General features: G+C 40.8%; 1 protein-coding gene across 1 annotated transcript in view; it reads left to right on the top strand.

Annotated features, from left to right (window-relative positions):
- Nucleotides 1-26,592, top strand: part of mmut (methylmalonyl CoA mutase) — a 28,433-nt gene extending 1,841 nt beyond the window's left edge. The window contains exons 2-12 of the mRNA XM_059981633.1: nt 1,070-1,437; nt 3,271-3,428; nt 4,913-5,084; nt 8,013-8,261; nt 11,943-12,054; nt 15,996-16,111; nt 17,535-17,650; nt 22,694-22,825; nt 23,279-23,426; nt 24,739-24,906; nt 26,191-26,592. Of these exons, the coding sequence (XP_059837616.1) occupies nt 1,070-1,437; nt 3,271-3,428; nt 4,913-5,084; nt 8,013-8,261; nt 11,943-12,054; nt 15,996-16,111; nt 17,535-17,650; nt 22,694-22,825; nt 23,279-23,426; nt 24,739-24,906; nt 26,191-26,319 (1,868 nt within the window). The 3' untranslated portion in view covers nt 26,320-26,592. The remainder of the gene's footprint in view (nt 1-1,069; nt 1,438-3,270; nt 3,429-4,912; nt 5,085-8,012; nt 8,262-11,942; nt 12,055-15,995; nt 16,112-17,534; nt 17,651-22,693; nt 22,826-23,278; nt 23,427-24,738; nt 24,907-26,190) is intronic.
- Nucleotides 26,593-27,795: the final 1,203 nt, after the last annotated feature.

The following is a 27,795-nucleotide window of genomic DNA, read 5'->3' as shown; positions in this document are numbered from 1 at the left end:
AATTCCTTTCTCTCTCAGGTCCTTAGGACGCTCAATTTATCTGTGATCATTACTTCAATTATATCTTTTGGTAGAGAATTTTGCATTCTTACTGCTCTCCAGGTCTCTATCTCCTTAGTATCCTATGGAATTTATTTAAGGTCTATTGTTTATGGAACACACACAAAATGCTGGAGGAACTCAGCAGGCCAGGCAGCATCTATGGAAAAAGAGTAAACAGTGGAAAGTGTCCTGCTGAAGTGTCTCACCGTGAAATGTTGACTGTCCTCCAGCATTTAAATGTTTTTCACTTCTTAATCTCGCGTTGTTCCTTTATCTATTCTTCTTTACTTCTGTAAGAATTGCAACCATATTCTTATAAAAATGGACCAGCATCGCTTATTTATATTGAAATTAATTTCTTAGTCATTCACCCATTTGCCAAATGAGTGAATGTCTACTATTTCTTGCAATCACCTACTATGATAAGAACAGTCTCCAATTAGTTAGGAATCATACAACGTAGAAACAGCCCATTTGTCCCAACTTGTCCATGCAGACCATTGTCACCCTTCCATATTAACCACATTGCCCAGCAGATTGTAACCATCAATGTAAATGTTAAAGAGCAATGATCCTTGTGGAATATTGTTTCTTGCCACCTACCCATCTGTGTACTTACTTTTAAACTACTTCTGCTTGCTAACCACTATACAACTTGATCCCTAACTCAATGTTCTGACATGAATCCTGAGTCTACTGTGCTATTGCAATTTGAAAATTCATTGTTATGGAAATGTGTTAGTTTGTTAATGCCCTCCTGCTCTTGTTGTGTTTTTATTAGCTCATGGTTCTACCAAGTTATAAACAAACTATATTTGATTTGATGAGTAAAGGAAAATATTCAGTTAATTTCATGTTCTGCATTGTGCCCCATTGCAGCCAGAACTGGCCCAAAATGTCACCTGTTATATCAGTACAATATTCTTTCATAAATTTTCTTACATGGTAAATAGTATTTGAATGTATGTATATCTCAATGCAAACAAACCTGTCTGATGATAATTTTAATTCACTTATTCTCTTAAAGCTGGTCAACAAGGACTTTCTGTGGCTTTTGATCTTCCCACTCACAGGGGATATGATTCAGACAACCCCCGTGTGGTTGGAGATGTTGGAATGGCAGGGGTTGCAATAGACAGTGTGGAAGATATGAAGCTGCTATTCGATGAAATTCCTTTGGAAAAGATGTCTGTTTCCATGACAATGAATGGTGCAGTGCTGCCAATCCTGGCTATGTTCATTGTGACGGGCCAAGAGCAAGGTGTTCCTCAAGAGAAGCTAACTGGCACAATCCAGAATGACATATTGAAAGAATTCATGGTCAGGAATACCTTCATTTTTCCACCTGAGCCTTCCATGAGGATTATAGCTGATATATTCCAGTATACTGCTAAAGTTAGTATGCTTTGGTTGGTATGACATAAATATTCAAATAATGTTACACAAGTTGAAGTTCTTAATCCATAGTGATCAACATTTGGGTAGATAACACAGAAATGAACAATTTAAGACGTTGCAAGTGTTAGAAATCTAAAAATAAAGCAGAAAATGCTGGTCAGACCTCATCTGTGGAAAGAAAAACAATGTTGATATTTTAGGCTATTGAGGGGTATTTGACTTAAAACTTTAACTCTGTTTTTCCTCCCACAGATGCAAACTGATTCCATAGACTTTATTATCTTAGCTCACAAAAATCACCATTAAAATTTTCATTTGACTCAACCTCAACATTTTGGGAAATGCACTTAAGATTTTTTGAATTGGTTGTCACATGTTCTGCAATACAGTTTTAAAAAGATTTTGTTTGCATGACAGCAGAGAGATGCAGTTACATTAAGATGGTACCAAAGGAAAACAAAAATAATGTAGTGGAAGCAGGTTATCATGGACTGAACTGCATTCACAACAACTTGCAGTCTTCGGCGGAGCAGTTACTGTGATGCAGCTGAATAGGATGATTCATGTAGTACAGCTGAAAAACTGGTGAGGGTCAATTGGAATTTCTACTGCCTGCTGTGTGAGCTGTATCCTGATGTCACAGCTGAGCTATGTAATTATGATTTTAAGATTAAGGTCTTCAACACTGTGGAGATAGTATTTGTCTGCATTTTGATCATATAAATGCAGTACTTACTACCTGTTATGCTGCTGGCATTTTGGGCAGCATTGAAGATCCTCCATCTCTCTCCATACAGTTGCAAACAGATATAGAAGGATTCTTCATTGCTGTTTCTGTAGCTATTTTTTTTAACCTGATGAGGTTGTTAGCCCTGAGCTGAACCCCAGAACATGGAGGACCAGTGGACCTCTCTTAGTGTGCCCTCTACCCTTTGACCTGTTTGACCTTATCAAGAGCCAAAGCACAAGCCTTGACTCCAGCCAACATAGCTCTCCAGGTCATTGAGGCACACAAACCTTCAAACCCTAGGAGAATGTGGTCTCTTGGAGAACATAAATAAAGATTGCTCTAAATCTTCAGTGCCTAAAGGAAAATTAACATAGCTGTGCAACATGTGCATATAAACTAACATTCATCCCCACCCCACCCAACAAATCAACCCATTGTCTTTGTTTCATTCCTTCAAGGCAAAACCCCAATCTGACTTGAATAGGGCTGGTACAGTACAGGGCAGGTTTCCAGTGTGTAATGCACATTTCCAAAAATCATTGATTTTGTTATGCAGCAGGTCATGAAGTTGAGAATGTCCTTTTCCAAGAAATTGCTAGGCAATGTCATTAAGCTAAATACAGGTCTGCTGACAGCTGAATTGAAGAGAAGATAAAATAAAGTATTGCTTAGAAGCCATTTCATACAGGTACTTAAATATGGGTTAGGGTGAAATACTTTGTAAGCTGGCTTTCATTTTGAAGACTGCACTTGAATTTCAGTGACTGGTAGACAAATTGAGTAAGACTAGATAGCAGGGAAAACTTGCAGCTGGGGTGGAAGTTAACCAGAAATGAACAAATTCTTTAAAAATCCGTTATGCAGTTTGTACTTCATCTTAATAAGTAAACTGTGATGGGATAATATTAATTCTTGGAACAGGGAAAAATAATAAAGCCTCAAGCCTAATTGTTGACTTTATCTTGAATGATGCAGGTTTAAAAATAAGTGGTTGATTGAGTGAAGGAAAAGCCCGGTGTATGATCGTGATATCCTTGAGTTGAATTATCCTCCTGCACCAGGGCTAAAATTTTATTTTAAGTTGTTTTTTCCTTCTGCAGTATATGCCCCGATTTAACTCCATTTCCATCAGTGGGTATCACATCCAAGAAGCTGGTGCTGGTGCTGTTTTGGAATTGGCTTATACCATAGCAAATGGTCTGGAATACTGCAGAACTGGTATCCAAGTGGGGCTTAACATTGATGAATTTGCACCACGGTAATATTTAATAATCACTGTTGTATTTACAATCAAATGAAAAGAATTTGTCATTTTAATAAGTAAGGCTATCTGAACATTGGCCCTTTTGTAAAACATGCATTCTGCTAAGTTCAGTTTATGATATTTCAGTTAACCTGTTTGATTCCAGAAGTGTATGTTCAGAATGAGAAAGATAACAACCAGTGGGATTATGGGCCATTATAGTTGATGACATGTAGCTAGTTGTATGCATGTTAAATTCTGTGAGTATAAATATTCAGTGTTCGAGATTTTATTGCATTTTCTGATGTGGCACTACGTTAATCTAATTGTTAATGTTAATACATGTTAATGCAGCAATTAGCATTTTATAAACACAAGTGATTCTGTGAATGCTGGATATCTAGTACTGGATGGGATAATATTAATTCTTGGAACAGGGAAAAATAATAAAGCCTCAAGCCTAATTGTTGACTTTATCTTGAACGATGCAGGTTTAAAAATAAGTGGTTGATTGAGTGAAGGAAGAGCCCGGTCTAATGCTGGAGGAACTCAGCAGGTTAGGCAGCAATGAATAAACAGCCCAAGATTCTCCTTCTGGTTCTTCAGCAGATTTTTCTTGGTTGATCACACAGGATGAAAGATGGCTTGTAGGTTTTTGAAATGGTCAAAGAGGCTAGAACAGCAGATACTTAACAGGATTGGTGGATGGGTAGCTAGTAAAATTGTAATCTCCTTCTCGCTATATGTTCCCATTGCATGGACTTGATGTTGACAATGCCACCTCGAACGTTCTCACTGTATATGTTGCATTTCTTATCAAGAAGGCTTTGAGAACAGCCTTGAATCTGTTTCTCTGTTTACCAAGCAATCTCTTCTCATTACAAGTGCTTGGAATAGAGTTCTCTTATAGGAATCAAGTGTTGAGTATGAAACTGTTCTAGCCTGCCCAAAAGAGGAAAATGAGTGTTAAGGCCTTATTGCTGGGGATATCAGCTTGGGAGAGGATGCTGACGCTGGGTTGCTTATACTTCAGGGGATTTGGAAACTTTAATGTAAAATAATTTAAATTTTGACATGTATATCATAAGATATGTCATGGTTGATATATTTTCTGTCTCATCCGTATTCACTTGCCTTCTTCACATTACCTATGATGCCCTAATTAAGTATATTAAGTATCTATTAATCTCTGCTTTAAATAGACCTAATGACATCCTCCACAGCTGTGTATAGCAGTGAATTCCACAGATTCACTGCCCTCCTGGTAAAGAAATTTCTACATCTCTCATCTCAAGGGATAGCTTTCTATTAACCTTATACTTTGAAGATATTGTTGCTGCTGGTCCTTAGCAAATTATTTGGATTATTGATAGAGTTCATAATCTGTTCAAATTATACTATTATGTTCATTGAAAAATGCTAGCTTTGGAAAGTAATTGAAGGGAACATTTCAGAATACAGAGTTATTTGAGAAATTAAGCCTCACTTTTCTTTTCCAGGCTTTCTTTCTTTTGGGGAATTGGTATGAATTTCTACATGGAAATAGCAAAGCTGAGAGCAGCTAGACGACTTTGGGCGAACTTAATTAAAGAAAAATTTAATGCTAAGAGTTCTAAGTCTTTACTGCTGAGAGCCCATTGTCAGACGTCTGGTTGGTCCCTTACTGAGCAGGTAAGTACATGTCTTATAAAGTTGGTATTGCAAATGCCAAGCAATATGTTGACTATAAGTACTTGTATATTCTTGAAATAAGGTACTGTAAAACACAAAATACATGGCAGGTCAGAGAGAATCCATGCTGAAAGAAATATTTACTGTTTTAGCCCAATGATCTTTCCTCAGATTCACATTGAAGATTCTAAGTTTAAATGTTTTAAAATTCTAAATTTGCATATGGAAGGACAGAAAGAAATTGAAAAAAAGTTGTTAGATTTGTTCTGAAATACTGTATCCTAAACTTATTAAGTTAACTATTTTTAACCAGGTGTTTTAACATAGATGTTGATATCATATATTTACCAGATAGGGATTTGATCTGATTGTTCTGAACACAGTACAGGCCCAATGGCCCATGATGTTGTACAGACCTTTTCACCTTCTCCAAGACAATTCTATTCCTTCCCTCCCACATAGCTCTCCAGTTTTCTTTCATCCATGTGTCCACCTAAGAGCCTCTTAAAAGTCCCTATTTTCCTCTACCACCATCCCCAGCAGTGCGTTCCACATGCTTACTACTCTCTGTGTAATTAGCCTATGTCTGACTTCCCTCTCACCTGTACTTTCCTCCGATCACCCTAAAACTATGTACTCTCATATTAGCTATTACCACCTTGGGAAAAAGGGCACTGGCTGTCCACTCTATTTATATTCTTATTATCTGATGTACCTCTATCAAGTCACCTCTCATCCTCCTTCATTCTAAAGAGAAAAGCTATAAGCTCGCACAGCCTTTCCACATAAGACATGTTATCTGGTCTAGAAAGCATCCTGGTAGATCTCCTCTGCACCCTCACCAAAGCCTCCACATCCTTCATATAATGAGGTGACCAGAACTGAACACAATACTTCAAATGAGGTCTACCAGTTTTGTAGAGCTGCAGCCTCCCAGCTCTTGAACTCAATCCCCCGACTAACAAAGGCCAATACACCATACACTTCCTTAACCATCCTATCAACTTGCACAGCAACTGCGGAAAACCACCAGTCATGGGCTTCTAGGCAGAATATGCTCTGCCTTCTGTGGGCAAACCAATTGTGAATCCAGGCAGTCTGATTTCTCTGGATTCCATGTCTCCTGACTTTGAGTGAGTTTACCATAGGGAACCTTGTTGATTGCCTTACTAAAATGTACACATCCCACATCTACTGCTCTTCCCTATTCCATTTGTTTTGTCACTTTCTCAAAGAAGTCAAAACCTGTCACTCGCAAAGCTGACTATCCCTACTCAGAATATGCTTCTCCGAATACTCATATAATCTCTCTTTAAGAATCCTCTCCAGTAGTTTGCCCACCACTGTTGTAAGTCACTGGTTATAATTTCCAGGATTATCCCTACTACCTTTTTTAACAAAGGAATAACATTTGAAATCTTCCAATGTTCTGTACTACTCCTGTGGCCAGATCGTCACCACTGGTACAGCAATCTTTTCTCTTGCTTCCCATAGTAACCTGAGATATATCCCATCCAGCCATAGGGACTTGTCTATCCTAATGATTTTTTCCAGCAGTGTTTCTTTCTTAACCTCAACATGTTCAGCACATTAGTCTGTACTAGGCTGACCTCACATTTATCAAGGTACTTCTTGCTGGTTAATACCATATTTAAGCAAAGTGTTTATAAAGAATCTTCCCTACCTCATTCAGGTACATTTCATCTTTTTCCCTGATATGCCCTATGCTCATTCTACTCATCCTCCTGTTCTTCACATGCAAGGAGAACACCTTGGAGTTTCCCTAATCCTATTTCTTGTGTTCCCTTCTAGCTTTCCTAATTCCATCCTTACACCCCTGCTTGGTTGTCTTGTAAGTCTCAAAAGCCCTATCTGGTCCTTGTCTCCTAAACTGTAAGTCCCTGTCCAAAGCTATGCTAAAGGTCAGGGAGTTGTGATCAATCTTTTTATAATAGGAAAGAATTGATTTTTATTGTTGGGCCAGATTTTTAAAAGTTCTTTCTAATGTGCAATTGTATCTGGAGAGATTCTCTTTCTTGTGCGTGGCTGGAGCATTCAGGAATCAAAGGCAAAGTTGCCTGAGTTTCAGATGTCTCTGGGCAACTCGAAATGGGACATGAGTTATCTTGCTACCAAAAGCAAAATCTCTGAATGTGGTTAACTTGAGTGAAACGGTGATATAAGACCATCTCTTACTGCTTCAACAGAATAGCAGCACCAATATAGAAACATAGAAAATAGATGCAGGAGTAGGCCGTTTGGCCCTTTGAGCCTGCACCGCCATTCAGTATGATCATGGCTGATCATCCAACTCAGAACCCTGTACCTGCTTTCTCTCCATACCCCCGATCCCTTTAGCCACAAAGACCATATCTAACTACCTCTTAAATATAGCCAATGAACCGGCCTCAACTGTTTCCTGTGGCAGAGAATTCCACAGATTCACAACTTTCTGTGTGGTTTTTCCTCAATATCCCTGATGTGTTTACCCCATCTTCAAGAAAGCTATGCTGTAACTTATAAACCTCATTTATTTTAAGCATTGTATCAGGGATATGAAAGTATAGCTTTTCCCAAGCTAGTTCCCAAAAGTCTCCAAGTACCGAGACTTATACCGAGAGTATATTTGTCCAAAGTAATTGACAGGAGCTATTCTTTTGCACTTTTGTCATTTAGTTAAAATTGTTGTGCCTTTTCTCGTGCCTTGTGGTGCATTGGGGAGTCCTTCTCCATTTTTATGAGACCAAGTTGCTAGCTTGATGCTCGACCAGCACAGATGGAAAGTGTGCAAGGGTCTGGCTGAGTTTGAACCTGAGACCATTAGTCTTGAAGCCTGGTGCTGATGTCACTACACCAACGGCTGGCTATTTAGTTAAAATGACAATGTTTTAAATGTTTATTTGTTCATAAATTGTGTTTCAATTTCAGGATCCACACAACAACATTATTCGCACAGTTATTGAGGCAATGGCAGCGGTGTTTGGAGGAACTCAGTCACTGCATACTAATTCTTTCGATGAGGCATTAGGTTTACCCACAGTCCAAAGCTCCCGGATCGCCAGAAATACTCAGATCATCATCCAGGAGGAATCTGGCATTCCAAAAGTAGCAGATCCTTGGGCAGGTTCATTTATGATGGAGACTCTAACTAATGAGATACACGATGCTGCTTTAGAGGTTAGTTTATCTAAGAACTGTTTGTAAGCAAACACATCAGTAAATTAAATGCTGTATATCTATGACTGATGATGAATTGTATTTTGAAATATTATATGGTATTTTTTTAGGAGAATAATTGGAGCCATGGAACACTGAAGGAACATATAATGTCTTATTAGGAACTTTCAAATGTATTTTTCATAGATGACAGAGATAGTGATCGATGGGACTTGTTCTGACTGGAATTTAGTGACTGCTGGTGTTTCATGACTATTTGAACTGGGACCACTGCTTTGATACCTAAATGCTCTGGATGAAAACATGAATGGGTTAGTAAATTTGCAGACATTACAAAAGTTGCTAGTGGTGTGGATACTGTAGAAGACAGAGGATAGCAGGATTTAGATAAGTGCAGATATGGGGAGAGAAATGGCGGATGGAGTTTAACCTGGCTACATGTGAAGTGTTGCATTTTGGGACATCAAACCTAAAAGGACAGTACACTATTAAGTGTTTTCAGTACACTGTTAATGGCAAGACCTTTAGCAGTGTTGATGTGCAGAGGGAACTTGGTGCAAGTTCATGGCTCCCTGAAAGTAGCTCCACGGATTGATAGTGTGGTAAAGAAGGCATGTGGTACGCTTGTCTTTATTTGTCGAGTTAGGGTGTTCAAGAGTCGGGAAGTGACACTGCAGCTTTACAAAAACACTAGGTGCATCTGGAGTATTGCATTCAATTCTAGTCACCTCATTATAGGAAGGACTTTAAGGCTTTGAAGAAGGTGCAGAAGTGGTTTACCAGGATGCTGTTTGAATTGGGAGGCATGTACTATAACAGGAGGTTGGACAAACTTGGGTTGTTTTGTCTGGAGCAGTGGAGACTGAGGAAGTATGATAAGGGTTTATAAGGTTATGAAAGGAATAGTTAGATGGCCAATGTCTTTTCCTAGAGTTGAAAGATCTAAGACCAGAGGTAATGCACTTAAAGTGAGAGGGGATAAGTTCAGAGTAGATCTGTGGGACGTATATGGAGTAGTGGGTGCTTAGAATGCGCTGCTGGAGATGTGAAAAGACCAAATACAATAGATCCGTTCAAGAGGCGCTTAGGCATATGAATGTGCAAGAATTAGAAGAAAATTGACATTGTTTAGGCTGAAGGAATTATGTTTTATTGGGCTTCTAGTTACTAATTTAGTTGGGCAGAACATCATGAACCACATGGGTTTTTCCTGTAATCGCTTTAAAGCAGGAAATCTTAAGTTAAAGTTCTTAAGTAATAAACAAAATGTGGGAGGTACTGAGCAGGTCAAACAGCTCTTGTTCACTATCCGGCCTATTTTGCTGTCTCCTGTACCTTCATAGAAACATAGAAAACCTACAGCACAATACAGGCCCTTCGGCCCACAAAGCTGTGCCAAATATGTTCCTACCTTAGAAATTACTAGGTTTACCTATAGCCCTCTTGTTTTTCTAAGCTCCATGTACCTATCCAAAAGTCTCTTAAAAGACCCTATTGTATCCGCCTCCACCACTGTTGCTGGCAGCCTATTCCACACACTCACCACTCTGCGTTTATATATATAAAAAAACTTACCCCTGACATCTCCTCTGTATCCTACTCCCAAGCACCTAAAACATGTGTCCTCTTGTGACAACCATTTCAGCCCTGGGAAAAAGCCTCTGACTATCCACACGATCAATACCTCTCATCATCTTGTACACCTCTATCGGGTCACCTCTCATCCTCCATTGCTCCAAGAAGAAAAGGCCGAGTTCACTCAAAACTGTTCTCATAAGGCATGCTCCCCAATCCAGGCAACATCCTTGTAAATCTCCTCTGCACTCCTATGGCTTCCATATCCTTCCTGTAGTGAGGCGACCAGAACTGAGCAGAGTACTCCAAGTGGGGTGTGACCAGGGTCCTATCTAGCTGCAACATTTACCTCTCGACTCCTAAATTCAATTCCACGATTGATCAAGGCCAATACACCGTACGCGTTCTTAACCACAGAATCAACCAGCACAGCAACAATGAGTGTCCAATGGACTCGGACCCCAAGATCCCTCTGATTCTCCACATTGCCAAGAGTCTTACCATTAATACTATAATCTGCCTTCATATTTGACCTACCAAAATGAACAACTTCACACTTATCTGGGTTGAACTCCATCTGCCACTTCTCAGCCCAGTTTTGCATCCTATCAATATCCCACTGTAACCCCTGACAGCCCTCCACACTATCCACAATACCCCCAACCTTTGTGTCATCAGCAAACTTACTAACTCATCCCTCCACTTCCTCATCCAGGTCATTTTTAAAAATCACGAAGAGTAAGGGTCCTAGAACAGATCCCTGAGGCACTCCACTGGTGACCGACCTCCTTGCAGTGCTGTATTTGACCCTTCTACAACCACTCTTTGCCTCCTGTGGGCAAGCCAGTTCTGGATCCACAAAGCAATGTCCCCTTGGATCCCATGCCTCCTTACTTTCTCAATAAGCCTTGCATGGGGTACCTCATCAAATGCCTTGCTGAAATCCATATACACCACATCTACTGCTCTTTCTTCATCAATGTGTTTAGTCACATCCTCACAAAATTCTATCAGGCTTGTAAGGCATGACCGGCCTTTGACAAAGCCATGCTGACTATTCCTAATCATATTATACTTCTCCAAATGTTCATAAATCCTGCCTCTCGAGATCTTCTCCATCAACTTACCAACCACTGACGTAAGACTCATTGATCTATAATTTCCTGGGTTATCTCTACTCCCTTCTGTTGTCTGGCTGTCAAGTTTTGAAACTATCTTCATAAATCCCTTTTTAATCTTTTGTATAGTGTGTCATAACACTTACTGCTTTGATCAAGCTTTTCATTACTTGCCCTGAATTATTTCTTTTATTGATCACGTTTCAATGTAATTCCTGTAGAATGTTTACTGTCTAGATGCCATAAATCCATGAGGAACTTTTGGATAGTTGAATGCACAAGATAACACATGCTTTAACATGATTGACAAATCTTAATGAGGCAACAGGATATCCTTATGTACCTGCAGACAATGACCCAATATTAACTAATCTTGATGTGCTTTTTAAGAATGTAGGCTGAAGGTTGCTGATTGACACATGGCTTTTCTAAGTATCTAAAATTGATTAAAAGTTCATCCACAACCAGAGGGGACTTACTGCAGATAGTTTCTTGATATGGATGCATTTTTTTCACAACGCCATGCCCTCCTTCCCCTCCACTCCCAACTCACCATAGACCTTCAAATGCAAATTTAGCTTCAACAAGGATTTTGAATATACATGGTTGATGTCCCTGTTATCTCTTGGATCAATGTTTTTAAATTAACAAAAAGGCTCGAGTTTTCATAAAAGCCTGCTTTCTAGTAGGAAAGTACATATTTGTTCCTTTATTCATCTGAATTAATTATGGTCTTGTTGATCTGTTGCTTGGTATGACTATGTTCCCAGCCCATTCAAAATTAACCAAGTAGCAGTTTGGAATTTCTAGCCAAGACTCATTTCTTTATATAAAAATAGACCCAAGTGTCCTTATTTTGAAATGGTTCTCCTTCTTTCTGATTGCTTTCTTATTCTTTTACATAAATGAATCCAGTGCTGCTGTACTATTGAATGAAAATATTATTTACTGGCATCTTGTCTAACAGTGCAATTGTGTTTAATTGCAGCTTATTAATGAGATTGAAGAAATGGGAGGTATGGCTAAAGCAGTAGCTGACGGCATACCAAAACTTCGTATTGAAGAATGTGCAGCCAGAAAACAAGCAAGGATTGACTCTGGTAAGCAAAGTAAAATCTACTAATCCTTCATATAGTGCTGAAAGAAAGATAGTGGATCAAGGGAGGGGGAAATAGATTATTTTAAATTTAATTGTTATTCGAAGAAATAGTATTTTAACTTGTGACAATTTAGTCAATGAATATTCTAGAAGGGTTAATTTTCTATTACAATGCATCTTGTCAATTAAATTGCATATAATGCTATTTTGATTGGAATCTTAGTGTTGGTAATAGGAATTTTGTGCTGTACTTAAACATGTATTCAGCTAGCACATTAGTAGGGCCTGGATCCGTAAAATGTGTGCTTTTAACGAAGTGGAATTTCATGAAGTGTGAATGTGTATCACCACTTTGTTCCCTTTTTACTGCATGAATAAGTAACTTTGGTATTATCGTTGGATAACAGTAAGAAAATATTAGATGGCATTGATAATATAGTTTGTGATAATGCCAATTATTTACGTTTAAAGGCTCAACATATAATTTTGAACTCTGAAGCTGTAACTTTTACACATGATTTTCTTCTATGCATTGAGAGAGATGAGAAAAGCTCTTGGGTTCATTCAGTCTGAGTTTGCTAATCAGCCAGGCCAGTTAAGGGATGGTAGAGTCAGCTCTTTAATTTGCTCGATTTATCAGTTTAGATAATGAGGTGATGTTGGCGGGTACTTACTATAAATTGTTTTATACCAATACTGTTTTCAACCATTTGGATATCTGGCAACGTTGGAAAGGAAGAGGAATAGAAAAGTTTGGAGTCAATTCGTCTTTTCTACTGTACAGTTAAGGGATATATTGCTTCAGTTGTGGAGAAGGGAATTTTTTTTTGTTTGAATATCTGTCTGATTTTATTTGAAGCATTATTATGTATCCCTTAGCAAAGATATTTCCTAAAATTATTGTTCTAACTTTATAAAAGTTAGAATATAAATGTATAACGGCATTAATTCTTTTATCTACAAATGGAGATTTAGATACGTAGTTTCTTTATTGTTCATGCATCTCTTTCCATTTCCTATACTCTTCCCTGGACACTTTTTATTGGATTCGTGTGTGCATTTCTGTATTATAATCCCTCAAGATTTCCATTTCTTGCCTAGTGCATATTGCATATCTTAAAATATTGTTCCTTGACATTACAGCTTCAGCAATCTGGAGTGAAAGCTTGCTCTCACTCTAAGCATCCTCGACCTGTTTTCTCAAAGCCAACCTACCAAGCAATTGGCAAGTATAGTGGTGCTAGAAAGCTTGTGAATTCTAGAATTATCTCTATTTCTGAATAAATTTGGCCTAAATGTGATTGGATCTTCATGCAAGTCCTAAAACTAGATAAAGTGAACCCAATTAAATAAATAACACAAGAGCATTGTACTTGTTTATTTATTTGAGAAAAAAATGATCCAATATTACATATTTATTAGAAGAAGTATGTGAACCTTTGCTTTCAGTGGTTGTACAACAATAACTTTAACCAAACATTTATATTATAGTAACTGTTGATCAGTCCTGCACATCAGCTTAGAGGAATTTTAGGCTATTCCTTCTTACAAAACTGCTTCAACTCTGGGACGATGGTGGGCTTCCTTAGATGAACTGCTTGCTTCAGGTCCTTGCACAACCTTTCTATAGGATTAAGATCAGGACTTGACTCAGTCATTCCAAAACACAATTTTTCTTCTTTTTAAATCATTCTGTCGATTTACTCTAGTCTTTCAGATCATTGTCTTGTTGCATTATCCAATTTAAGCTTCAGGTGACCAACTGCTACCCTGACATTCTCCTGTAAAAATTTTTTTATACAATTTTGAATTCACTCTTCGTTCAACAATTGCAACCTCTCCAGGCCTTGAGGCAGTAGAACAGCCCGAAACCATGAAGCTCCTTCCACAGTTGGAATGAGGTTTGGGAATTGGTGTGCAGTGGCCTTTTTCTTGCAAACATAGCAATGTGCATTTCTGCTAGGAAGTTCATTTCTTGTCTCATCTGTCCACAGAGCATCATGGAACATCCATGTGGTCTTTTGCAAACTTGAGACATGCGGTAATGTTTTTCTTTCTTTGGAGAGCGATGGACTCCTGTGGTGTCCTTCCATGAACACCATTCTTGTTCAGAGTTTTTCTTACAGTGGACACATGAATAGAGACTTTTAGTAAGTTCCAGAGAGTTCTGCAGATCTTTGGTTTTTAGTCTTGGGTTCTTTTCCACCTCCTTCAGCATTGCTCGTTGTGCTCTTGGTGTGATCTTTGCAGGATGCCCACTCCAAGAGAGAGTAGCAACAGTACTGAATTTCCTCCATTTGTAAACAATTTCTCTTACTATGGGCTGATGAACACTGGTCTTTAGAAATGCATTTGTATTCTTTTCCAGCTTCATGCATCTCTAGAATTCTTCTTCTAAGGTCCTCTGAAAGTTATTGTGATTGAGGCATGCTGCACATAAACAGATCTTTCTTGAGACCAACAGGCTCTGTCAGAACCCAGACTTTGTCTTTTTAATAGGGCAGGGCACCTCCACAACCCACGCCTCCAATCTCATCTTACTGATTGGAACACCTTACACCAAATAACTTTTGTAGAAGACATTACCCAGAGGTTCACATACTTTTTCCTACAAATACATGCAATATGGGATCATTTTTCTCAATAAATAAATGAACAAGGATAATGTGTTTTTTTTTGTTCATTTAATTTATCTAGTTTTAAGATGTGTGAAGATTGATTACATTTTAGGTCATATTTATGCAGAAATAGAGAAAATTCTACAGGGTTCTCAAACTTTCTAGTACCACTGTAGCTAGGATCATAAAGAAAGCTTTTGGTACATTGGCCTTCATAAATCAAACTATTTTGTACAGGAGATGGGATGTTATGTTGAAGCTGTATAAGATGTTGCTGAGGCCTAATTTGGGAGTATAGTGTGCAGTTTTGGTCATCTATCTAAGGCAAAGATGTGATGAAAGAGTACAGAGAAAACTTAGAAGGGTGATGTCAGAACTGGAAGACCTGAGTTACAAGGAAAGATTGATAAGGCTGGTTCTTTATTACTTGGAATAAAGATTGAGGGGTAGTATGCTACAGATGTACAAAATTATGATGGGAATATATAGGGTAAATGCAAGCAGGCATTTTTCCCACAGAACCAGAGGTCATGGTTTAAGAGTGAAAGGTGAAAAATTTAAGAGAAACTTCTTCACTTGGAGGGTCATAAGAGTGTGGAATGAGCTGCCAGCGCAAGTGGTACATGTGAGCTCAATTGAAACATTTAAGGGAAGCTTGGTTAGGTGTATGAATGGGTATGGCAGGGGTATGAAGGCCTATGGTCCTGGTGCAGGCTGGGATGTACTGCAGGGAGTAGGCAGTTTAAATGGTTCGGCACGGATTATATGGCTGAAGGGCTTGTTTCTACGCTGTAGTTTTCTATGACTCTAGCGACGTTATGTAGCTCTATGTTCAGTTTTGTTTCAGCAAAGTACCTGTGAAGTACCTTGGAGAATTGTTCTTTGTTAAAGATGCCACATAAGTACAAATTGTTGTTAAATACTTTGAAGACTAGTGACCCATGAAAAAATAGGGTCACTGACATGTATTAATTATGCCAACTAGTTCATAAAGTCATCACAAAGGAAATCCAGAGGAATGGTATTTGCTGTTGATTATTTTGGTGTGATAAACAAAGCCTTTGAATTTTTAAGGCCTTTGGCATGCTGTCTATTTATAGGTATTGGTTGTTATTTTATACAAAACAGTGCAAAGAATCAGAATGAAGGTCAGTAAAAATAAATTTCCTTGGAAGATATTGTAAAGTTAGTTTCAAAGCCTGTTGTAATACAAATGAATTTGAGGCTGAGATTTGAACACTAAAACCTGTCATTTTCATATAAAATTAAGAATGTTATGCTCTTTTGAGAAGTAACTTGAATTTTGCCTCTTACTGTTTCCTAGGTGCTGAAGTAATTGTAGGAGTAAACAAATACCGTCTGGAGAAAGAGGAGCCTGTAGAAGTGCTAATTATAGACAACACTGCGGTGCGGAACCAACAAATTGCAAAACTAGAAAAGGTAAGAGTCCAGTGTTGCTGCAACTTACAGAGCTATTGCATAATCCTGAGAAGTAGTTGCTTGCTATTCATCATGGATAATAGTTGCAAGTTCAAGCTATGAAATTCTACCAAAACATGCTAAGATTTGATCATTTACAAAAGGTTGAGACTTGATTGCTGTATGCTGTGGTACTGAACAAATTAATTCTCATTGTGCTGGCTTTGTTCTGAAAATTCACGTGTTGATCTAGAAAGCAGGTTGTTTCATATTGATCTTTTGAGTCTAAGGGTGCAGTTTGCTTCATTTGCTTTGTTTAAAGATAGTACTATAACAATGGCAATGATGAAAATCTCATCTGAGAATTATTTAAACATTGTTAATGCATTTCAAATATATAGCAGTTTCAACTTTTTTACATTGTAGCTGAAAGAAAAATCCATTCCATTTCAGTCTTTGGATTTGTTTGGATCACAGAAGATTAAATCTTTTTTAATGTTTAAGTATTTGACTTTGAAATGAAGCATCATCTGAAGTGTCTCATGATCAATTCATTTTTAAAAGTTACTATTGAATAGGCTTCCACCAATATCTTGGACAGTGAAAAAAGAATTGACTTAATTAAAATAAGTGCCTTCATCTCAATCCTATTCTCTTTGCCAGTTTACCTAAATTTGATTACTAACTCACTCTATCAAAATTGGTGTTATTTCTAAAGTATTATATATAGCCTTAACCTTTGAGAGAACAATTACGATTTCTCCGTGCGGAGCAGGTGCAAGGCAGTGGCCACAAACTAGATTAGGTGCAGTTGTTGAAACTTCCAATCTATAATTCCTGCTGTTCCATGACTGGATGATGCCATATCTAAATATTAACTTCTGTTGGATCATGGTCATTTGAATAATGAATTATGAGCCTCTTGTAAGGCAAGTATGTTTTGCTTCAGACTTGGCTCCAAAAGAACCTGAATTTTCACCTCCTGAAGATGAAATGCCTCTGACACTATGCTTTAATGCAGAAAATACAAGTCCATGTTGTCCAAATGTTAAATTGATTGCTGGTGGGTTTAAAACTGTCAATAATCTTCTGCCTTCTCACCCTAAAGATCTGTTACACTTGCAAAATCTGCTAACTGTAACAAATATGTACATTTTCCATGGACAAAGGGTAAGGATGATCTAATCCTGACCGTGTCTTAAGAACAAGAGATTTTTTTTAATCTGCAAAGGTATTGGCAGGTCTTTTAGCTTTTGTAGAAATTCTACATCTATTCCCATTAATTAGCTTGATATATATTAGAGTTGGAACAGTGCATTCATTGTGAGAAGAAAGCTTATAAGCGAAAGAGTACTTGGCTTATAATTATTTGTTTGAAATGGATAATTGATCTGGGTTAGGAAGCCCTTACACATGATTCAAATGGTACTTTTCTTCAATTTAGTCAAGAGCATCCAGAAATCAAGCAACAGCTGAGAAGTGCTTGAGTGCCATTACTGAATGTGCACGCTCAGGACAAGGAAATCTACTGGCGTTGGCAGTGGAAGCTGCTCGTGAAAGGTAAGGCACAGCTTCCTCATTTGAAAATGAATAAATTGTCTGGTGGTGTACTTCATGGAATTTAAATGCATCTCTCTCTTGCAACCTTAATAATTTTTGTGTTCTTACATCCTTCATTGCCCATCTAACTGAGAAACCTACTCAAATATTGAGTTCCACCCTTCCTCCCTTGAGCCCTTTTTGCATGCTGAGTAGGGCATGACAGGCATTATTTAATCTGTATTTTTCTTTGAAAAAGTGATCTGTCTCACTGAAAAGAGGATGGACACATTTTCCTTAGGACAACTCATTTTACGGGTTACTTTGAATTGCAGTTATTTTATATATGGTTGTTCTTCAGTTTTCAACCAAAATTTATGCCATTGTGGCGACCCATTTCCTGGCACATCCGAACCGGCTCAAAGATAGCCTACAGGGGTTTGCGAGCACAGAGCTTTGGAGCCTCTGCGCCACGGGGGGCAGGTTGAGGGAGGCTTAAAAGTGAGGCTGAGGATTTCGAATAAAGTTTTTCCTTCGACTGCAGTTACCGACTCCGTGTCGTAATTTTAGCGCTGCGTGTAGCACACCGCTACAATTGGTGACCTCGACGGTCCAAACGATTTTTGGACCAGAAATGACCGACGCCGCCTCTGTTCATGCGGTTTCGTTGAAACTACCGGGTTTCTGGACACAGCGCCCGAACCTATGGTTCCAGCAAGCCGAAGCCCAATTCCACGTTCGCCGGATCACCTCAGAAGACACCCGCTACTACTACGTGGTGAGCTCCCTCGACCAGGACACAGCGGCCCAGGTCGCGGAGTTCGTACAGTCGCCCCCGGCAGACGGCAAGTACACGGAATTCAAAGCCCTGCTCCTCAGGACTTTCGGACTCTCACGGCGCGAGCGGGCTGCCCGTTTACTGCACCTGGATGGCTTGGGCGACAGACCTCCATCGGCTTTAATGAATGAGATGTTGTCTCTCGCCGACGGATACACACCCTGCCTCATGTTTGAGCAGGCATTCCTGGAGCAGCTGCCTGATGACATACGCCTGCTGCTGTCCGACGCGGATTTCAGTGACCTCCGGAAGGTGGCAGCCCGGGCGGACTTGCTGTGGAACGCCGAAAAGGTGAGCGGGGCATCCATCGCACAGATCTCCCAGCCACGCTCCCGGCAGCAAACCAGTCCAGGCCCGGCCGCAGAGCCCGCCAACTCCCGGCCCAATGAACACTGGTGCTTCTACCACCAGCGGTGGGGCGCAGAAGCCCGCCGTTGTCGCCCGCCCTGCAAGTTCCCGGGAAACGCCAGGGCCAGCCGCCGCTGATGGCTACGGCGGCTGGCCATCGGGATAGCCTCCTGTATGTGTGGGAAAGAAGGTCGGGACGCTGGTTTTTGGTCGATACTGGGGCTGAGATCAGCATTTTACCTCCAACGAGTTACGACACCCGCAGCAGGGCACCGGGTCCCCCCCTGAGGGCCGTGAATGGCAGCACAGTAAGGACCTATGGCACCCGTCAGGTGCAGCTACAGTTCGGCTCCAGCCAGTTCACATGGGACTTCACACTGGCCGCCGTAGCCCAACCGCTTCTGGGTGCGGATTTTTTGGGAGCTCACAGCCTACTGGTCGACCTGCCCAGGAAGAGACTGGTACACGCCGAGACCTTTCAGACGTTCTCCCTGGGTGCAGCCCAGTTGCCAGCCCCTCACCTCAGCTCCATCACGCTGTCCGACGACTTCACCAGGGTCCTGGCGGATTTCCCATCGGTTCTGGCACCGCAGTTCACAGCAGCCATGCCCAGGCACGGCGTACAGCACCACATCCCGACCCAGGGACCACCCCTCCACGCCCGCGCTCAGCGGCTTCCCCCGACAAGCTCCGACTGGCGAAGGAGGAGTTCCAGAGGATGGAGGAATTGGGGATCATCCGGCGGTCCGACAGCCCATGGGCCTCCCCCCTGCACATGGTGCCCAAAGCGACAGGAGGCTGGAGACCATGCGGCGACTACCGCAGACTGAACGAGGCTACCACACCGGACCGTTACCCTGTGCCGCACATTCAGGACTTTGCAGCAAACGTGCACGGCGCATGGATCTTCTCCAAGGTAGACCTCATCTGAGGGTACCATCAAATCCCGATGCATCCTGACGACGTCCCCAAAACGGCTCTCATCACCCCATTTGGCCTTTTCGAGTTCCTCCGCATGCCGTTCGGCCTGAAGAATGCCGCATAGACGTTCCAGCGGTTAATGGACGGGGTGGGACGGGACCTGGACTTCGCGTTCATCTATTTGGATGACATCCTCATAGCCAGCAGCAGTCGTCAGGAGCATCTGTCCCACCTCCGTCAACTCTGCGCCTGACTGAGTGAGTACGGTCTTACAATCAACCCCGCCAAATGCCAGTTCGGACTCGATACCATTGACTTCCTGGGCCACAGGATTACTAAAGACGGGGCAACCCCCCTGCCCGCTAAGGTAGATGCGGTCCGCCACTTTCCCCGACCCACCACGATCAAAGGCCTTCAGGAATTCATAGGTATGGTCAATTTCTACTGCCGCTTCCTCCCTTCAGCTGCCCGGATCATGCTCGCCCTGATGTCGGGTCCGAGCAAGGACATTACCTGGGACGAGGAGTCCGCCGCCGCTTTCGTTCAAACGAAGGAAGCTTTGGCGAATGCCGCAATGCTAGTACATCCCAGAATGGACGCCCCTACCGCCCTCACAGTGGACGCATCTAACACGGCAGTCGGTGGGGTGCTGGAGCAACTCATCGCAGGTCGCTGGCAACCCCTGGCGTTTTTCAGCAAACACCTGCGGCCACCCGAGCTCAAGTACAGTGCTTTCGACCGGGAACTGTTGGCGCTCTACCTGGCAATCCAGCATTTCAGGTACTTCCTAGAAGGTCGGCCCTTCACCGCGTTCACGGACCACAAACCGCTTACCTTTGCGTTTACAAAAGCGTCCGACCCCTGGTCGTCCCGCCAGCAACGCCACCTGTCCTACATCTCCGAATACACGACGGATGTCCGGCACGTCTCGGGTAAGGACAATGTCGTGGCGGATGCGCTCTCTCGCCCTACCGTTCATGCCCTTTCCCAAGGGGTAGACTTTGAGGCACTGGCAGAGGCACAGCAAGCAGATGCGGAGATTCTGAGTTACAGAACCGCAGTCTCCGGTTTGCAGCTCCAGGACCTCCCCGTGGGCCCGGGTGAGAGGACCCTACTCTGTGACGTCCCGTCGTTCCGACAGCCTGGCGGCGCCGTGTTTTCGACTCCATTCATAACTTGGCACATCCCTCCATCCGGACAACTGTCCGGATGGTTTCCAGCAGGTTCGTTTGGCACGGACTCCGCAAACAGGTCAGTGAATGGGCCAAAACGTGCATGCACTGCCAGACGGCCAAGGTGCAGCAGCACACCAAAGCCCCACCGCAGCAGTTCCATCCCGCCCACCGGTGTTTCGACCACATTCATGTGGATATCGTGGGCCCCCTATCATGACTATCGTTCACAAGATGGCCAGAGGCGGTCCCGCTCACCGACACCACCTCCGAATCTTGCGCCCGAGCCCTGATCGCCACCTGGATATCTCGCTTTGGTGTACCGGCCCACATTACCTCCGACAGAGTTCACCTCCAGCCTGTGGTCAGCTATGGCCAGCCTTTTGGGGACTCAGCTGCACCACACCACTGCCTACCACCCACAGTCGAACGGGTTAGTGGAGCGTTTCCACCGTCACCTGAAGTCGGCCCTCATGGCCCGCCTGCGAGGAGCCAACTGGGCGGACGAGCTTCCCTGGGTCCTACTCGGCATCTGCACAGCGCCCAAGGACGACCTGCACGCCTCGTCGGCCGAGTTGGTATACAGCGCGCCCCTGGTCATCCCCAGGGAGTTCCTACCAGCCCCAAGGGGGCAAGAGGAAGATCCCGCAGCAGTCCTGGGCAGACTACGCGAGAAGCTCGGTAACCTGGCCCCCATACCCACTTCACAGCACGGGCGGCACCCGACCTGCGTACCCAAAGACCTGCAGAACTGTAAGTTTGTGTTTGTACGAAGGGGCGGGCATCGGCCACCGCTGCAGCGGCCATACGAGGGGCCGTTTATAGTGCTTCGGAACAACGGGTCCACGTTCGTGCTGGACGTTGGGGGGAGAGAGGAGGTTTTCACGGTGGACCACCTCAAACCGGCCCATGCGGACCTGGCGCAACCGGCCGAGTTTCCGGCACGTCGGCGCAGAGGCCGACCTCCCAAGCAGGTTCTGGCCCAGACTGTGGACATTGGGGGGTGTATCGCCGGTTCTTGGGGGGGGGGGGGGGTTATGTGGCGACCCATTTCCTGGCACATCGAACCAGCTCACAATTAGATAGCCTACGGGGGTTTGCGAGCACAGAGCTTTGGAGCCTCTGCGCCACGGGGGGCAGGTTGAGGGAGGCTTAAAAGTGAGGCTGAGGATTTCGAATAAAGTTTTTCCTTCAACTGCATTTACCGACTCCGTGTCGTAATTTTAGCACTGCGTGTAGCACACCGCTACACCATACGAACAGAATATCCAGGTCACCCTAAACAAAACAATTGTGAAAATTTGCAAACTATATGACTGACAATGCCATTAACATTTCCATCCTGTAGAACATTTGGGGGGTGGGGCGGGGGGTGGAGACTGAAAATGGCTTTAACATTCAATCTTAGATTGGAAATATTTCATACCACTAAGAGGAAATAATGCAAAGGGGAGAGAAAATTCCTTGTGATGGTTATTACTGAATGTTTTACAATTGCCCATGAGTTTTATTAATTTATACCCTTTTTGATTCTTGGAAATTAACTTCAGTTTCAAAGGTGAGAATTTGGACCATGTTCACTATGATTTATAATGTTTAATTTAAACACAGAAGTAGTACACAATCTGGTGATTCTGATGGTTTTATTTTCTAAATTAGATTTGGACTTGAATCACTTTGATATAGAATTATTTTATCTTTTCACCAACCTTGACTACTTTAACTGTTATATTGTGTGAGTTAAGTCTTAACATGTACTATCAATGTATTAACTTTTTTATTTAGGTGTACTGTTGGAGAAATTACAGATGCAATGAAAGTAGTGTTTGGTGAACATCAACCTAGTAATCGCATGGTGAGCGGTGCATACCGACATGAATTTGGTGACAATGAAGAAATGACTATGGCAATGAGCAGGTGAGCCAGAAAATCTTAGCTCTGCAAAAAAAACTATTCTTTTTGGATATGGTTCTTAATACTTTTATTAAATTTGCTAAACTCTCAGTATTAAACTTTTCAGTAAATGTAAATTTTTGGTGTGTCAATAAGTGTTAGACTTGAATTGTTCAATTCCGTTTGGAAGTTTGAGAAACGGAATTGGTATCGGGAATAACAGCCTTAAACTAACTTAACCCATGTGCAAAAAAACTACTTTATCAATTCCTTTTGAAATTAGTTTGCATAAAGGTTTAACTATTGGAATCTGAAAGTTCCGATAAATCTGCAGTGCACTCCATGAAAATCTAATTTGCTGATCTAATACAGACATGCAAATGAATACATAATCCCTTTGTAAATATTCACAAACTTGTCTAATATATTGTAATCATGATTTACTAACAAGATTGTTTGGATGTTTTTATTATTTAGAATTGAGAAGTTTGCTAAAAATGAAGGTCGTCGACCTCGTCTGCTTGTTGCTAAAATGGGTCAAGATGGGCATGATCGAGGAGCAAAAGTTATTGCCACAGGATTTGCTGATCTGGGTTTTGATGTGGATATAGGACCCTTGTTTCAGGTAGGATAATCAATACTAATAAAAATTTTAACTCATAAATTGAAGCAGGGTGATGCTGTTAAATTTGGATTCACTTTTCCTGAGGGTGGAGGATTTGACAAACGTTTACTTAGATGAATGTAAGCTGGTCTGAGGCACATGTAGAGGAACAAATGCATAACATTCTAACACATGATTTCAGCCAGCTGACAAAGGTATTTGCAGGGTACTAATTCATACCACAATGGACTGTTTTGCTTCATTCTTTAATATTTAGTTATTTCTGTTGCATTATCCCCAATTTACTTAAGTTCTCACATAACCAGAAAGTTATGTATTTAAAATATTTATCTAAACAAACTCACACTGGGTAGTGATGGGTGTAATTGATGTTTGTCTTTTTATTTTATAAATTCCAGACTAATTGTAAAGGTTCAGACCAGTAACAAAGGATTGACAAGAAAAACTAATTGTCAAGGCTATGGGCGTGGAAAGAGGGGAGATCACAAATCACAAGTCCATTTTCAAATCTCATATTTTAGCTGAAACTGATGTAGAAATATGTTTTTTTTAAAGTAGTTTATCTGTAAACAAATTTTTGAATTAAGCAAAAAAACGGAGAAAAAAGCCTTACTTTCACAGCTAACTGGGACAAGCTAGTATCAGAGCAAAATGGACTATGAAGGAAATCAAAACTTAGATTTTATTGAGAGGACTGTTAATTATACATTCATTCTCAAATTGTGCAGATTAGTTTCAATTTGAAAAAATAATGTAGCATTTATTTTCAAAGATAGTATTAGTCAAATACCAATAGAACTTGAATAACAGATTTAATCTTACTGGTTCAGCTTCTGGCTCACTATGTAAAACTTACTGTTCACCCACCTGACTTGTAGGATCCAGTCCCCAACCTCACTTTAACATAGCAGATGTCCCGTGGAAAATTTATAATAATATGTTGGCATTACTAGAATTAACATCCAAGAGCCCAGTACATCTGCTATTTCAACACAAGACCTGAGCACGCCAAATTATTGGAGTTTCCCTGTAATAGTGAGGGATAAGCACGATTCTCTGAAGGTCTAGACCAAAGGCAACATGCTAACCATTCCAGAGCAATGTTGGATTTTTATTAAGACCAGAATTCATACCAACAATCTTCTGGATTCCACTGTAGGTATCAGAATGCAGTCAGTGATAATCACTAGTAAGATTATCTTACAATCCTGGTTATAAAAATGAAAATATGATCCGTGTACAATTCATTTCAAATGTTAATTGAAAGACAAACTCATTTCAACCTTACAAACTGTCATTGCTTTATTTCTAGACTCCTCGGGAGGTAGCACAGCAGGCAGTGGATGCAGATGTGCATTGCGTTGGTGTCAGTTCTTTGGCAGCTGGCCATCGAACTCTCGTGCCAGAATTGATAAAAGAGCTTTGTGATCTTCAGCGCCCTGATATTTTGGTCATCTGTGGTGGTGTAATTCCTCCTCAGGTACAACATTTATGATGTAATCTCAGGTTTTCTCTTACTGTAGTTAATATTATTGAATCAAACTTACCTTTATCAAGATTCCATTAACCAGTGGGAACAAAATTAGGCAGTGTTCAAACTAGTAAAATTATTCTATTTGGCTTTATTTGTGTCCATTTAGTAACAGCTAAATAAAGGTAACTTTCCTGTTTCTATCTACGATGTGGAAATGTGAGTTTTCTAATAGTTATACTTCAAGTGGAGGCCTTATGGACTGGAAGAGAAGATTTAATGTAGATTTGTTTACTAGAATGTGTGTCACAAATCTATGTTGGAATCTTGTCCACTTTAATCCATGTATTAGATGATTATCAGAAAGTTGGGTTGTAATACAAGAAAGATTTAACAATCAAATGGCACCCTGCCAATCCCAAATCTGCAACAATTATTTAATTAAAATTATAATACTTTTTTGTATCATTTAGAACTGGTCTCTTTTTATAACTTTTTTTAATTGAACTTCCAAGAGGCTAATTGTCCTTCAGTACCAGCCAGGTCCCTCAATAATTTGGTTTTTCTTAAGTCACCCTGAATTATTGCAATCTTCAGATTGTCAAATCAGTTTTTTGTAATCTTTCAATTTTCTTTTGCTTTTGATGACATCTACCTACTACTGTGTTTGAGTCTGTTAACACAGTAGTGTCACATGAAGGGCATATTTAGCTTTAATTGTTTAGAAAATAAATCAGAAGCAATGTTAGAAAATAATACATGTTATTTATCCTGCTGGTCAAATAGGAGAAAGTGTAGATAACAATGTGAAACAGTGCTTCTAATCTGGCATAACCAATGATTAGGCCAATTTGGAAATTCTAAGGCACAATTCCCAGTTGGTAGGAGTAGCGTGCATATGCAGACACACATAAAAGTATGAAAAATAGAGCTGAAGTCTTAGAATATGTTTTGGAGTCATTTAGTTAAATTTACTATGCTCTAAAAGACATTGGATGTTGAAATCTGAAGCTCAGTAAGATTTGGGTTCACTGTCATTGATGTTTAGTTAGGATTACAGGAATCATTGGTTGCCTTGGTCAGCAAACACAGTACATTATAATCGTGGAACTAGTTTATGATTACTGTTTCTTTTTAGGTATTTTAGGTGTTTGATAAATCTTTCCATACAACACTAGGTAGAGGAGCACCACTCATACAAAAGTAAAGTGCTCAAATGCTGGCAAATATTTTCAAAGTCAATTTTGTATAACTTGTATTCAGTTAATATTATCTATTCTTTAAATCCTCCAGGATTATGAAGACTTGTTCAAGGCAGGTGTTTCCAGCATCTTTGGCCCAGGTACTAGAATTCCTGTTGCTGCTGTACAGGTCCTTGGTAACATTGAGAGAAATTTAGTCAAGAGGCAGCAATCATTGTGAACATCATTGGGCATGGTAATAATTTTGTTCACTTGAAGCTTGTTTTTCTGTAATGTCAGTCAAAACTTTTACCTACAGTACTTTCTGGGAAAGTTTGTATTTCATCCATTTTCTGTACTTGTTAGTTTACTTAATGGACTTGCATTCACTAGTGTCTCCTCTTATTGGAGCAAGCTGAGATCACGTTACAAACTGAAGATAATTTAAACCAAATTTCCATTATGTATGATTGAACTGTATACCAATAAAATTAAAATGAGAATTTCTATTTTACTTTGTGTACATTATTTTCTCAAAGACATTACTTGTTCCTCCAAAATGCTTTTTCATTAATAAAGACACAGTATTTAGCAGGTCAGGCAGTGGCTTGGAAAGCCCAAATGTTTCAGGTTCACTAGAACATGGGAAAACAAGTTTAAAAAAAAGCCTTCAGCTGTAGTTAATGAAGTAGGGGTCTGCAGAAAAGGGAAAAAAGATTCTTGATAGGTGAAGGGAGTAAGAGTTTTAGAACCAAGGTATGTCCAGGGAAGGTGAAAATAGGAGGTGAGGAATACAATTGGAAATTATCAATGAAACTAAAAAAGCTGAATGCAGTTAAATTGAGATACCACAGCCTCTACAACCTCTCCACGAACTGTTCTGGAACTCTAGTTACTATCCCCCTGCAACTCTAAACTACGCAGTGGGGAACTAGGGTGCCAGAACAATTAGTGGAGAGGTTGTGGAGGCAGATGTTGGTATGACTCCAAAGTTAGGAAACAAAATGTTGAGCATGGTGACTAGTGTCCTGAGCCGCATATATTTCAGTGCAAGAAGTATCGTATGAAGGGTGGATGGTGGTGCTGAAGATGAGGTAGCTGGTTTAGAGGCAATATGTAGTGAAGGGAGGCTGTGATAAAGCAAAATTGCAGTCAACAGGATGAGTTGCAACGTAAAAGGTGGACAAAATCAGGACTGAAGGTGTTATATTTGAATGCGTGTATTAAGGTAAATAAATAAGGTAGATAACCTTGTAGCACAGTTGCAGATTGGCAAGTGTGGTTTTGTGGACATCACCGGATTATGGCTGAAAGAAAATTACAGCTGGGAGCTTAATGTCGAAGGATGTACATTATATTGAAAGAACAGGCAGGAAGGCAAAGGATGCACCATTGCTGTTGGTAAAATAAAATGAAATCAAATCATCAGAAAGTGGGTCAGAAGGTATGGAATTATTGTGGATAGAACTCAGGAACTGCAAGGGTAAAAAGATCCTGATGGGAGCTATATACAGACCCCTAATCTGTAGTAAGGATGTGGCTTACAAATTACAATAAGAGATAGGACGTGCAAGTCGAAAAGGACAATGTTACAAGTCATGAGGGATTTCAATATGCAAGTAGATTGGGAAGATCAGGCTGGTGCCGAATTACAGGTGGAATTTCTAAAGTGCATATGAGATGGCTTTTTAGAGCAGCTCATGGTTGGACCAGTTAA

This window comes from Hypanus sabinus, chromosome 10 (genome assembly GCF_030144855.1).
Source record: "Hypanus sabinus isolate sHypSab1 chromosome 10, sHypSab1.hap1, whole genome shotgun sequence".
NCBI lineage: Eukaryota > Metazoa > Chordata > Chondrichthyes > Myliobatiformes > Dasyatidae > Hypanus > Hypanus sabinus.
Note: the sequence above shows the minus strand (reverse complement) of the source record. Positions and strands in the feature narration are given on the sequence as shown.